Source organism: Montipora capricornis, chromosome 14, assembly GCF_036669925.1.
Source record: "Montipora capricornis isolate CH-2021 chromosome 14, ASM3666992v2, whole genome shotgun sequence".
NCBI classification, from domain to species: Eukaryota; Metazoa; Cnidaria; class Anthozoa; order Scleractinia; family Acroporidae; genus Montipora; species Montipora capricornis.
In genome coordinates, this window is record NC_090896.1 from 17243188 (window position 1) to 17258187 (window position 15000).

General features: G+C 37.7%; 1 protein-coding gene and 1 long non-coding RNA gene across 2 annotated transcripts in view; one reads left to right on the forward strand and one right to left on the reverse strand.

Moving 5' to 3' along the window:
* The window catches only part of LOC138033601 (uncharacterized), a 3645-nt gene extending 2207 nt beyond the window's left edge, over nt 1–1438 (reverse strand). The window contains exon 1 of the long non-coding RNA XR_011128631.1: nt 1341–1438. This is a non-coding gene — a long non-coding RNA (uncharacterized lncRNA). The remainder of the gene's footprint in view (nt 1–1340) is intronic.
* A 23-nt stretch (nt 1439–1461) lies between these two features.
* LOC138031545 (uncharacterized) overlaps nt 1462–15000 on the forward strand; it is a 32135-nt gene continuing 18596 nt past the window's right edge. Inside the window, exons 1-3 of the mRNA XM_068879224.1 lie at nt 1462–3050; nt 4006–5014; nt 5337–5418. Of these exons, the coding sequence (XP_068735325.1) occupies nt 2983–3050; nt 4006–5014; nt 5337–5418 (1159 nt within the window). The 5' untranslated portion in view covers nt 1462–2982. The remainder of the gene's footprint in view (nt 3051–4005; nt 5015–5336; nt 5419–15000) is intronic.

Here is a 15000-nt window from a genome sequence, read left to right on the forward strand (position 1 = left end):
GGGGGGGGGGGATGGGGTTTCAACCTAGGTGAAATGAGGATCACGAATTTAATCTAGGTAGAATAGGCCGGATTTGACCGACAACATATGTACCCAAATGGCGGGGAATTGGCATTCACAATCTTTCCAAAAGACCAAAAATATGACAAATTTAAACCGTGACCGTGACTGTAAAACATAAAAATGACAAAATTATGAATAAAACTGTATGACATTGACAAACAATAAAATTTCCGTCACGTAGTCGAAGTTCCTTGATGAGGTTGGTATCCATAGATGTCTTGAATCCAAAATTGCTTTTCAAATTGAGTTATTCTCACTCTTAAATATTCTTGCTCTTTGGCCATTTCAACTTAATCAAAAACATAAAACAAACAGCAGCTGCAAACATAATGATAAAACCCATTTTACTTTTGACTCGATGTTTTGTATGCCACAACATACATCTTCAGAAGTGATGGTTGAACAAATTCAAATATGATATATATAAAATTAAGAAGACTGGTAATTAGATCGAATAAGATAAAAATAGTTTAGATAGCAGTGAAAACTGACCACTTAATAAAGCCAGAGTTTTTTACTGCCAACCTTTTCGTTTAACGCTGGTTTAAGGTCGCGTATTAATGGAGTTCCCTTTATTTTACAATGCAAGTCAGAGCTACCATTTGCTAAAACTTGAAAACGGTCCCATTTTATGTTGTGACCTGCTTTTACTGCGTGATCTGCAATAGCAGAAAAAAGACCGTAAAAAAGATCATTTCAAAGCACTCAATTGGATCAGTCTCTGGCTTTATTAAATTGTCAGTTTTCAATACTATCTAAACTACTTTTATGTTATTCTCTTTAGTTACCAGTCTTCTTAATTTTATATATATCATATTTAAATGCGTTCAACCGTCACTTCTGAGATGTATTTTGCGGCATACGAAACGTCAAGTCAAAGTAAAATGCGCTTTATCATTATGTTTGTAGCCGCTGTTTGTTTTATCTCTTTTATTCTTATTCTTATTCTTATTCTTATTTTCTTTAACACCAAAAGTTGTAGCAGGACTGGAAACAGGCCTTTTTGATTGGTTTTATTCTTCGGCTCCAACATACATACATGCATACATAATTAATTGACCACTCCCCATTGGGGCTTTTCAGGCCCAAAAAAGCAGAATCACGACATAAGAGAATATGCAATCAACAACCACTGTTAAGAATCCGAACTGGCCAGAGGCAAACTAGTTGGCTATTTACAAGTGCAGCTGAGACAAAAGAATTGTCTGTTTCTGATATATTCCTAATAACTCTAGTCGTACACAGATTTTTACGTATGAAAATAAAATCGAACTTACATGTTGATCGAACAATGGCCTCATAATTGTACTTTTTTTCAGGGATGTATCAGAGAATGAGATCAGCAGAGTATCGAAAGAAACCTTCAAAGATACTGCATCTCTGAAATTCCTGTAAGTAAACAAGTTACAGAAAAGATGAGGAACTTCAGTGCAAAAAGAAGTAATAAACCAAGCATTCTGAATGGTCAGTGAGCAAGCAAAGTAAGAGATAACCAATCAAATGCGAGCCGTGGATGGTGCATTTTATGGCGCAATGATTGAGTGATTCACATGCGTTGCTTCTGCTTAACCATCTCGATTTATTTTATGTACATTATTAATAAGAAATCAGTGATTTTTTTCTCGAGAAATGTGGTATAAATAAGCATTTGTATTTTTTTCGAAGACTACAAATTGCACTCGTCGCACAAGTTCGTGCAATTTTGTTCGCCTTTGAAAAGACTACTCGTGCTTATTTTTTTGCAAAGTGCACTCGAAATCATGTGATTACCGTACAAATAATTGTGAGAAAAAAATGTTGCACTAGCAAAGCAGGTACCTCATCGCAACCAAGCCAAGTGTCCTGAAAATCTGCACAAAGATGCTCAATAAGCTGAATATCCTCTTGAAAAAAGACTCGAAATATTTGTCCTCTCGAACGTCCATTGTACTCTTTTTCACTGAAATGTTCGGTGTGAAACTCCAAAGCAAAAATCGCCGGAAAAGAATGAATTACTGTGAATAAATGTTCCAAATTTTTCACTACGCCTGTTGTTCATAGGCCGTTACAGGTTTTAATAACAACCGTGATATTTAAAATGCCCATGCTCTTAATGAAAGCAATCAGTTTTCCTTTACGTTGACTTTGCCTTAACAGGAGTCTGCGACGACATTGCAAGTTTCATTTTCCCCTTTCATGGATTGGTATGGAACTTTTGGAAGGGTTTTTTTTTTCATAGTTTTTCTTTTCCGGCTTATCCAAGAAGCCGTATTTTATAGGTCCAAAAAGGAAAATGACAGACTCCTAAAAGTTATTTTCCTGCAAATCAAAGCATGCAAAACATTTTTGTTTTAATTCGGTCGCCATCTTTTGTTTGCTCTGCTTTTTTCATAAATACAATACTGGGCACGGCAAAGTTGTTTTTTTGTCCTCCCTGCGATTTTCCTGAGTCCTTCTCTTAAATGAGTTAGCTTGAGGCTAGTGAGCATAGTGTGAATTATCCTTCATTGTTGGAAAATAATAAAAAAAAGCAAATGTGGAAAGGTTTGAAGAAGGAAAACTTCTGAACTTTAGGTTTACGACATCATCTTACCTGTCTTGGTGGAGCTGTGATCTCACATTGTTTCCCTGATGATGATAGCACCAGTGTCTCAAGAGGAAGCGTGGTGATGAACAATGTATTTCAAAATGGCCGATATTTAAGTTTAAAAAAATGACTAGAGATATTGCTCATCCGAATCCAATGGAAATTTAAATGGGAATTGTAGAGTAAGGTACGTGAGTGGCTGTGACAAAATTTATTAGTCTTTTGTCCCTCAAATCACCCACATTAGCTTGATATATTCATTACTTATCGCACTACTTGCTTTCATAGATATCTGGAGGTGACCATCACTGAGATTAATTTAACATGCTTCTTTGTTCTCCCTTTGCAGGTACATGCATTTCAACTTGATGTATGATCTCCCAGAAGGTATTTTTGCAAGGATGCAAAACATAATAAGGATGTAAGATATCTTGTTTCATTATCTTATTTCTGAGTCCAGGGTCTTCCTAGCTACTGAAATCACATAGAGTCAGTGCAAATCTGAATTGACTCATCGAATTATTGACTCGTTGAATCATTGATTGATTGATTGATTGATTGATTCATTCATTCATTCATTGATTCATTCACTCATTCATTCTTTCCTTCCTTCATTTTCTCTTTCATTGATTTGACAGTTTCAAGTTTAGTTCTGATTCTCTTTTAAAATATTCCACATTCCCTTAAATAAGTTTACTTTTAATATTCTCTTTGGGTAGCTTTTTGGGTTATATTTACATGCAACGTTGCTAGTAGTAAACAATTACTCGGTGAATCCACTTTGAGACAAGTTGAAGTCTCATCGCGGTTATGCTGGCCGTTCAACCAATTTTAGCAAATACAATGTTATTACTACATTCTTATAAGGAGGGTGGCTGAGTAAGGAAAAGATAAAGGAACTGTGGTATCACGAGATACGAAGTGGGTCATTTTAATACGCATCTATACCAGGTCCATGGTACGTGATGCTAAGTGATGCTAGTTACGTTAATTGTACGTCATGTAAAATGCATTATACAATAACTAGGGACAACAATTGAAAAGTCAATAACAATTGCTCTTGTTCTTAAGGAAGACAAAGGCATTGGATATTATTAAAAAACGAACTTTTTAAAATAGCAGTGTGTGCCGCTTATCTAATTCCACGAGGTCTAGTATTGATTATGTTTTTGTTTTTGTTTTTGCAAAAACAAACAAACAAGGAGATAAATCAACATATTTCTATATGTTACAAGATAGGTATGCCCGTTGACAAAAAGGGAAAAGCTATCTTAAATTGTCACTTGACTTCTCTGTATCCCTAAACGAGGCTAATCAATATCTTTTCAATGATACACATAATGCCCTCAATTTACACATGATCTCTTTGCTTACAGAACCGTTGATTCAAATGTAATGTGCTGTCACGTGGAATTTAAGCAAGACGCTGGTTGTGAGTTTGTGTACGACGACAACTTTGCCAACTGTGGTAGTATGTTTCAGCACCCTGGACCCAGAAGGAGCATTTGGGTCCTTGGAATCCTATCTCTGCTTGGTGCAATATTTGTTTTTGTTTGGCGAATATGCTACAAAGAAAAAAATATGGCACAATCAATCATCTTGATGCACGTGGCAGCTGCAGATGGACTGATGGCTGTTTACCTGATTACTGTCGGGGTGATGGATGGGGTGTGGACTGGTGTCTATTTTCTGCATGATTACCAGTGGCGTACTGGGTTTCCCTGCCAAATACTAGGGGGTATTTCTGTGCTGTCTAGTGAAGTCTCTTTAATGGTTTTGTCTCTTCTGTCGCTTGACAGACTAAAACACATTGTGTTCCCACGCCGCTTTAAAGTTCTTACACCAAGGAAGGCCCATGCGCTTTGCTTTATCATTTGGGTGATTGGGTTCTTCATCGCTTTCCTTCCAACTTTCGGTATCCGCTATTTCCATAACCCAGATGCGGGCATTTACTATTATGGGAAATCAGTGGTGTGTCTACCCATTCAGCTAACGCCTGATTTTTTGTCTGGATGGGAATACTCGGCTGCCATATTTGTTGGTCTGAACCTGGTGTTTGTCCTCTTTATAATAACTGCATACCTCCTGATATTCTACACGACTTGGTCGTCAAAATGGCGCATGGCCCAGCAAGGAACCAGAAGAGAGAGAAAAATGAAGTCCTCTTCAGTCAATACTAACAGGAACACGTCTATGACAAAGAGAATTGTGTGCATTGTGATGACAGATGTTCTCTGTTGGGCACCAATTATGGCCCTTGGAATGAGATCAGCGATAGATCAGCAGTTTACCCCTCGTGGGGACATAGCTGTTTGGATGGCGGTTTTTGTCCTGCCAATCAACTCAGCGATAAATCCTGTTCTGTACACACTTTCAACCCCACAGGTAAAGAGATTCCTGTTTTTAATCACTGGACGTAGCCTTTAAAGAATTAGTTGAGGTCCAATGAGTTATGAGAAAGAAGTGAAAGCAGAGGCTGATTTCATAGAACGATAGTCATAAAGTGAGTTGTTTATTGATTATCGCGATTTGTCCTTTTGCCATTATGTTGGAGTTACAATGACCAGTGTTCATCTGGGATATCATTTTACATCCATGTTTTCAACTATTAACCATTTTGCAAAATATCTTGACAGTTTTACCTCACCTAATCACTCTCACCCTTATTAATAAAATTGAAAGTAAAAAAAAATAATCCCTTTCTTAGGTAAAAAAGATTTTGGGAAAAAAAATTTGTAAAGCCTGGAGCTACTTTCGAGGAGTTTCCACCTGTTGTGACGATACCCAAGGTAAGACTGATGAGACTTTATTTGAAGCACAATTATCTTGAAGGAAAAAGTAACAGGGAAAAGTAATTGGTATGCTACCAAGCATTGAAATTGTAAAAATAATGATTTCAAATAGATGATGTTGGAGCTTGCGTTTAACTCTTAATGTGGGGGTAAAGGAAACTACCAAAAAAGTTATGTGTAAGAACTGTTGGAAAACTATGCAACACTAAACTCGCGGAGGTAATTGTTCAAAGAATATTCACTTGCTTGTAAGATTTGCATTTTAATAAATGGTCTTAAGAATGGAATTTAAGGACGGTGCCTACTAATTCAAAGACATTTTTGCCCCATTTTATGACTATGTAGGAAATGTAGATCTTAACAAGTGTTATTGAAATACAAAAAGAAAATTGGGGGTAACCACGCATTTTTCAAAGATGATTAAGGAATATTATTTGTAAAAGCTTTAAAATACAAAGCAATGTATGGCATTCTTTCTCAAATTGAAGATTAAGTATTTCTCGAAAATGCATGGTTACCCCCAATTTTGCTTTTGGATACCAAGAAAAATCTTTTCAAGATGATTCGTATATATAGTTTTTGTTACAACCTTTCTTTAGAGATTAATGTTCATTACAAGCAGATAAATTCAAGGTAACCAACATTATTAGGGGAAACATAAATGACATAACGGTAAAAGGTTAAAAGTGTAATGCTAAGCTGGCATGATCAAGTTGTTCGTTAATTACAGGTTTCAACTGCTCAATATTAAAACTCTACTTGATTTTAAGTTAATAGAAAGAGGTAGCATTATCAATAATTTTGAAACAAAAAACATCGCAATTATCCTGGCAAGATGTTTCAAAATATGATAATTCTTATCCCGAAAAAAATGCTCATTTAGATTGTGTAAAAATGCATGTGGGTTTCAGAAATGTAGCCAGCACCACAGCCTGCACAAGTAAATTTGTACACAACACAAGATTTTAGGGAATCCAAAATAAAATACTTGGACTAAAAATGTTTGACAACAGTTTGAATGGAAAGAAAATTACTCTAACATTTAAATCCATACAGTACTTGTTGAAAATAGATTTTATTTCTAGAATAAAATGAATACCGTTATGTCATTTGTGTTTTTTATATCACTGTTCGTTAGTTTGAACTTATCTGCTTGAACGGACATTTAATCTATAAAGAATCATTTTATTGATATTTATATATTCGGATATTCTCGTAAAAGAATTCATCTGTTATCCTCACTGTGGCCCATCAATCAGTTATTGGCTAATTTCCGTCACGTGGTGCAAACTCACAGGACAGTTATCAGGCAATAAACACCGTTTGCGTAGATATTTGCCCTGCGAAATGCTGTAGCGATAATTTCCGTTGAAAAGAAACAAACCCAGCGGAAGTAAGGCCGCAAAAGAGTTTTATTATATGGAAGAAATACAAACTCGTTTCTGGAGTCTAGTGAAAGTGACCTTAAAAAGCTGGTCGCCAATGCTGTCCCGGAAAGTACAAGAAAGTCAGCAAAACATGCTGTCAACGTCTTTGAAGGTGAGGAAAGTTATGAACACACTTTAGAGATTTCATCCGACACAAACTTAAACTGAGTCATTTTATAGATTAGAGAATTTAATACACTGTGTTTACTAACTATGTAAAATAAACCAACCGTCCGAAGGAGAGAAAAATTCCAGCCGCTCTTGAAAACACTGTCATCCAGACTTTGCACATTCTGTCCTCCATGGTTGATATTTCTTTTTCAGTAAGCAAGAAAGCGCCTTGTTTTCCAGTTTTCGACTCGCAGTGACAACTAAGATGATTTGATTTTTTTTTCTGAGACCGACACAATTTCTTCTAGTCAAATCTTGAAGAGGGCATTAAAAATACGAAGCATCGCCTTCCCATTCAACACTGGCTTTTTAAAATATATGCGCGATATGAAAATTAATGGGCTGGTTATAAAATAAATAAACCCCTTTCTGGCTTGCTGGTATGATGGCTGATAATGTCCTTGGCTGAAGGATTGTCCTCAAAGTTTCATATTTGCCCTCGAAGCTTCGCTTCTCGGCCAAATATTCATTTTCGGACAATCACTCAGCTGCGGACATTATCAGCCGTCAGAGGTGGTTTATTTACTTAATTGATAATATACATTAAAAAATTACTCAATTCTGATTGGCAGATAGCAGTGCAGTTCAAATGTAACACAGTGCGAGAAGTGTAATACCAGTGCATATTACACATCGAAATTCTGGATTATGATTGCCCAATAAACAATAGGGTTTGGTCAGAACCAATCAAATCTTTTGTTTTCACAATAAAGCGCGCGCCCTGATTGCTTGATTCGCGCCGAAGGCGCGCTCGGTGGAGCACCAGAGTTAAGAAAATGTGGTAACGCATCGATGCGAGAAATTTTGGTTTTAGCTATGACGTCATCGACCGCCTGTCCGTACGTCCACTCCTCCATGTATGCCAATGTGACCAGTATTACGTGACCATATCGCAGGCTCAAGTTTAAAGTACGTGTGCCCAACATGGCGACCATCTACTCCTCCTAGTTTACAGCATACAGCTTTGATATTGGACATCCATGTTCTGGTGAATTGACACCTGTCAAAACAAGGTTTCCGCTGACTAGTATCCCGTGACCGTATCTCAGGCTTAAGTTTAGAGCTCATCGAGGTCAGCTGCTTTTTGAAGTTGACTGCTGACAAGGTATTGGTTTTCGATTGAATCGCAGGCTGAAGCCAGGTCTGAGCCCAGTTGTTCAAAAGCCGATTAACGCTAATCTCAGATTAAAAATTAACCAAGGAGTTTATTTCTCTACTGCCAAATGCTGTTCAACATTGATATGCGGCAAAGTTTTACATTAGAAGAAGTTAATCTTGAAAAACAAAAATAAGCGAAAGAAACTTTCACCAAAAAGTTGAAAGCATGAAACAAAAGTTTACACTAATCCTGGATTAAGTTAATCGGTCTTCGAACAACCGGGCCCAGGACACCTAAACATAAGCGAGGCTTCATTTTTCGCGCGCTCGACGAGGCTACATGGCCATACTACGGCAACTAAAGCTCTTAACAGTCGACGCTTTTCGTGTTCAGGTGGAAAACGGTTTGGAAAGTATTTTCTTTTAGCAATTTTGGTTCCTTTTAATCCAGTTTGACATATCATGATAGCTATGGTCCACACTGGTGGCTATGTAAGTATCCAAGTCAAGCATCGGAGGGATATAAACTTAAACGTGAGTGTTTACTTTAATTTGACATGTTTAGAACTGCTTTTTACCCTATATTTCAATATTTGGCATATCTTTAGATGCTTTTTAATTTTGAATCTGATAAGGTTGCATGATGCCTGGATGACATATGACTAGAACATAACGAAAAAAACAACAAAACAGTATACCAGTAATAGCTCAAACTTGGTGGAAGAAGTTACTCCACAAAGTCTTTTCTTGGGCACTAAACCGTTTGTTTTTTTTACGGATGCATTATTTCAAGTACAGCTGTAGATGCATATTTTAAAAAGTGGTTTAATCGTTTTTTTCCTTTGTTCAAGAATGAAAGTTCAATTTTTATTCTTAACTGGAATTAAATGACAATCATCTGTACTCTTTTTGGACATAAAGAAATAGTTGATTTGTTTGTTTTGTTTTGCTCTAAAATGCAAGCGAACCAGCTTCATTTGCCTCACCGTTTTTCGATTTGTCGTTACAGTGACAAGGAAATTTTGCCCGTATGTCATAAACACGTAATCGCAATGAGTTCTCGTAAAATTAAGGACAAATATCACGGGCCTGGGTTTTCAGAGGTTTGTTTAAAGCACGTACAGGTACTTTGTTGGAGCGGATCTTGTTTGAAGTTTGTCCTTTCTTGGCTGCCGTATTTTGCCAATTATTTTTCCAAGCCAAGCTGGCGTGTGTTAGTGAAAAATATTAAAATGTGAATCTCGTTCTCAGAGATAAAAAGGAATAAAGTACATCAATAAAACTCTTTTTTGACCTTAAACTGACAAAGTTTTCTAATGATCTGCCAGATCAATTTTCTAATTTTACCGTGATTCCTATTCGCTGGCTATTGACAGTTGACTGTGAAATGGTCTTTTTCCTTCTCCATTCGCTCGCTGGGGATGTGCTTGTTTTCTTTTAAAACTCTTGCGATTCAAGGAAAATTCATTGCCAAACTGGTGAATTCCACGGTAAATGTCACTTGAAAAACCGATATCGCGCTCATCGCTTTGTGATTCATGCCATATCGAAATGGATTTTCCTATAGAAGAAAGCGAATAAAATTATTTAATTGAGGTGTAACCGGAAACACCAAAACGCGGACAATTCCAAAACCTTGTATTTTACCTAGCCCTACAGCCAATAAGAATAAATAACCCTTGAGCTCCGCTTTTAAGCTTGGCTAAATCTATATATTATGTTAATATTAAGTAATAAATAATATCGGTATCCCCTATTTCAGCTATAATTCATAATCCATTCAAACGAAAGTGTTTATATAAATGAGTTTTTAGGGGTGATCCTTGCACTCAACTGAACCTGCTCCAAATAGGTTCTCTTCAGAGGTCATGGGTTCGAATCATGTTGAAGCCACTTGAATGTTGCAGGTGTCTTTGACAGACAATTTCTTAAATTTCATCTATAAACTGCACTTCAAATACATACACTTATGACATGGTGGCTTTAGTACGTTTTGTTGTTGAAGCGGCCAGAGAGGCCACTGACCCCATGTTTGGAGTTTTAACGATCAAACTGAAGGATGCTGATGCACGGTTACAAGGTACACCACGCACGCCAAAGGCCCAATTCCAGCAGTGCTGTGAAAACTAGCAAGATTTTCAAGAAGGTTAAGTGCCGGCTGTGTGCCTGTATGCCTCATGATTTGTCTGCATCGTCGCGATTTAAGATAATGTTGCCTGAAGGAAAATGAGTTTTGTTTGGGGCAAGCCACGATGCTTCTCCTGTTTTGATGGGAGCCATCTTGCAAATGAGTGTAAGTTGAATGTGGTTGACGCACATGTCTCTTCAGTAAACAAGCAAAGACAACGCCGATTCTGAGCAACCTTGTCTCCAGCTATCCACTTGAAGAAGCCAACAGCTGTGCATATACCCCATCTAGGTCCGAGACACCCAAGATTGGACTTCGTACAGTACCCTTTGATAGGCAGAGCTAGAGGCAAAATTGCTTACCTGAAAACACATATGCTCTGCTTGGTTCTTAGCCTGCGAACGCAGACGTATTTCCGGCAGTCGTTTCTCTCCCCCGAAAAGTAACGTCTGCGAAACCGAGCTGCAAAACGATTTCCGTGACGTAAGATCTTTTGTTAGGTTTTTGACCAATCAAATTGTATGATAGAAGCAAGCTCGAGTTACTCTTGCGCGACTTCGCGCAATTGCGTGTCTGAAATACAAGCCATATGTACAGGTAAGATTCTCAGTTGTGGAGCGTGATTATGAGTCTATATAAACAACCATGAACGAAACTCCCAAGAAGAGTTCTCACGACTGTGAATGCTGCATTCTTTGTAGAGGGAAGTTCTCGGCGGCTAAGGAGAAGATACGTGTGTTTGGTAAAAGCAATGTTGACATATGTTCTTTGGTATATCGTGCCATAAATGTTGATCTTTCTGTTTACGTCGACTGTGAAAAGCTGGCCATTTATTTGTCGCACGCAGTGCTACAATCGTATTGTGCGATTCAATGATTCCCTGCAAAAGGTGGACGAAATTAGCGAAGAAATTAGGGGATATTTTGGCGGCAGTGTTTCCCTTCGTGTAAAAAGGATGGCGAAAGACAATTGCAAGACATTAGGCATGATTGATCAAGTTACATGTAGCTTATATCAATTGTTTATTGTAGAATTTCATTATTATATGATACATGTTCAATCTGCACTGATCGTAGTTAGCAAAAGCTAGTCGAGGCGAGCAGTGGTTACGCGTGTATAAAAGAGAGAACTAGTAGAGAAAGCTACGGTATTCAGTTGTGTTTCACCGACAAGACATTGTAGAGCGAACAGGTATACAAATAACTAGTGTACAAAGCATGCAGTCAGTACAAAGCATGCAGTCAACTAAAACAAGTAAATATCTAAAATCAATAGAAAGTGCAAATATCAGAAGCCAGATTATTAAGTATTTTTGTTATTAAGACAGATAAATCAATACAGTCATTTTCTTTTGAAAGTCTTTGGAGTAGGATACCGTGGTTTTTAATTTTAAAATTGTTTTTGGATAGATGGCGAATTTCACGAGGTAAACTATTCCAAATTTTTACACCATATATTGAAAATGATTTAATTTGTTTGTCAATTCTTGAGGGTTTAACAAAATAGTCACCTCTAGAAGATGATTTTGTTTTATATGAATAAATGCTTGCTTAAGAAATCAATAAATCAGCATTATTTGAAGTCGATAAATTGTTAGATATGTCATGCATCAGAACAGCTGCAACTGATTTACGAGAATGGGGGACTGCACGGAGACGTTCAAGAGACTTTAACACTTATCAGTGACAAATAACATGAGCCTCGTCGACAGTAACTGCTCTGACAGATTTCCGGTACAACTCGCTCATTGCCATTTTCCTCCTTGGTTCGTATCCAAGCCATAGTTCAGGTGATCCGAAGACAATTGAATATTCCCCATTCTTTACTTCTTTCGTTTGTTTTACGGTGGCTATTTCAGCCAAAGATACGGCAGTGATTCCTAGGGAATTTAGCCGCAACACTTGATCTTTTATCAGGCTGTTAAGCGGAGAAATCACGACGATGATATTTAATATTCTCGTCAGTTGACTGCAAGCACGAGTAAACCAACGGCAAAGCATGGTAAATCAACGACTTTCCAAAACCCGTTGGAAGATTTACAAAAATATCTTTCATCTCTTAAACAATTTATTAGACGGACTCCTCCGGGTGCGTAGTCAAACGGTCAAATCCAAAAACATTGCAAACTTAGTTGAACGCGTCATTGAACGCTTCTTCCAGTGTGTCCGCCATTTTTTCTCCACGAGAATACGTGGTTATACCGCGCACGAATCCTGCGAGTTAGTTCTGGATTTTTTAGAGCTAAACGCTGATTGGTGAATAATTCTTACGTCACAGAAATCGTTTTGCAGCTCGGTTTCGCAGACGTTACTTTTCGGGGGAGAGAAACGACCGCCGGAAATACGTCTGCGTTCGCAGGCTACTTGGTTCTGGAAGCACCAAAAACCTGTGCTCTAAAGCTTTGATGGAACAGATTTTTCTTAAAGGGGGAGGTGCAAAGGTCTCACTCACTATTGTCAACAACAGTGAAGAAAATGCTGGAAATGTAGTGACACTAGAAGTGATTGGTGTTAAGGGTGGGGCAGAAGGAAATGGTGTTATCCAGCCCCCAAAGGTTGCATTGCATTGCTTTACTTTGTGATATCCGTGGTTAGCCTCATCTTAAAGATCTATCCTCTCCGAAAATAGACTAGTCCGGCCCTTCCATACCCAGTGGTCAGCTCAATCAGGCCACTTAGGAGTGGTTGGTCAGGATATAAGAGGCTTAGTGGCCCCTGGAAAGGGAAAGGAGAGAAGTGAAGCCCTAGCTGATGGTCTGCCGCACTAGTCAGTGGATGACAAGAGAGCAGGGCCCGGTTGTTCGAAAGCCGATTAACTTAATCCAGGATTAGCGTAAACTTTTGTTTCATGTTTTTTACTTTTGGGTGAAAGTTTCTGTTGCTTCTTCTTGTTTTTCAAGATTGACTTCGAATGTAAAGTTTTGCCGAGTATCACCGTTTAACAGCAGTTGGGAGTAGATACTGTAAATAAACTCCTTGGTTAATTTTTAATCCGGGATTAGCGTTAATCGGCTTTTGAACAACCGGGCCCAGTTGAATTTTGAGAGTGGGAAATTGAGATCACGGATGGACACTATCAGATGGACATTACTTTGAAGTCTCAGTACCCAGACATGTCTAAAAATTTTGTTGTGGTACAAAACCGTCTCAAGTATTTGGACACACGTTTCTTCAGGGACCCTGATTTACATGCTAACTACAAGGCTGGAAGTCAAGAAATGCTGGATAAAGATTACGCTCACAAAGTGCTGTAAATTGAGAACGACTAATCAACTATAATGACAAGTTACCTTCCACATCACAATGTTATCAATGTAATCAAACCAGAGAAGACACGTATTGTTTGACTGTCTCAGCACCAACAAAGTTGTCGGAGTTCTATTACGTTTTCGTGAAGGTCGGATAGCTGTAAGGGGGATATTGAAGGACTGTCTCATACTATAAGATATCAGGCGCTATTGATCAAGGAAAAGTCACTTTGGGACTATTTATTGACTTATCCAAAGCCTTTGACACTGTAAATCGTGATACCTATTGGGTAAACTAGTTATTTATGGGGTTCGTGGGGTGGCGTTACAGTGGTTTAAAAGTTATCTTTCTTCTAGATCTCCGTTTATAGAGTACACTGGATATAGTTCCCTCCATAAATACATTACATGAGGGTTACCTCTTTTTGTTATACATTATCGACTTGTGTAATGTGTCAAATGCTTTGGATTTTATACTCTTTGCTGACGATACTAACATATTTCACTCTCTTAAGGAGGTTCGAAAGGGTTTTCAGCTGAGCGCGCGCGCGTAAGCCACACACGCAATTCGTAAGCTGCTTGCGTCAGCTCATGATTCAAATGGGTCACCAGAAATAAACAAATACCGCTAATTTCGCTTACCTTTCTCCAATTCCTATATACATGGAATATAAATAGACATCCCCTATTCACCAAAACTACGAAAAGTCTACTTAAACGGTTTAATAGTGACTTAAATCCGTTTGTGTTGACCTGTAGCTCCACTCGCGCGCGGACTCGAATGAGCGGGTGACGCATGCGTAAATGCTGATCTTGCAACCCCCTAATTTTTCCTGATTTTGCAACTTTACTCGTTTATATCTCTGCTTCTGAACGGTGAATTTTTTTGATTTTTTGCATGTTAGCTTAGATTAATTTAAACCGTTTGTCTTTCAAATTTAAAAAAATTCTGTCGGTGAAAAAAAAAAATTAGAGACAATTCAAAAAAACTTATTTTTCTGAAAAACTGACCTACAGATTTTGTTGAATTTTAAATATTTTAGAGAGTATTTCTAACATTATCTGGTAACGATGAATGGGAAAATTTCACCGTCCCGTTTCTTCAAAAAGGACCACATATGTTGATTTTAATGCTCAAAGAAATGCCTAAAAACGTTGCCATGCTAACATAATTTTGTAGGAAAACATAATGTGAGAAATAAACGATATGTACTTAATACACAGGCCAAATTTCGTCTTGATATGATTGCCCTAAATGTATTTAAGGACAGAATATGTTTATTTGTTTGAAAAAAGGAGAAACTATTCCGAGCCTCCTTAAATACCGAGTTAAACGTATGGAAATTGTAAGTGCTGAGTTGAGGAAATTGTTTCACTGGTTTCGGTCTATTGAGCTACCATTTACACTAAAAAATCAAATTTTATTATATTTCAAACGAAACAAAATAGGCCGAAACTTGTCTTTATCCCTCCTTACATTATTGTAATATCATGAATGGTTTGAACCC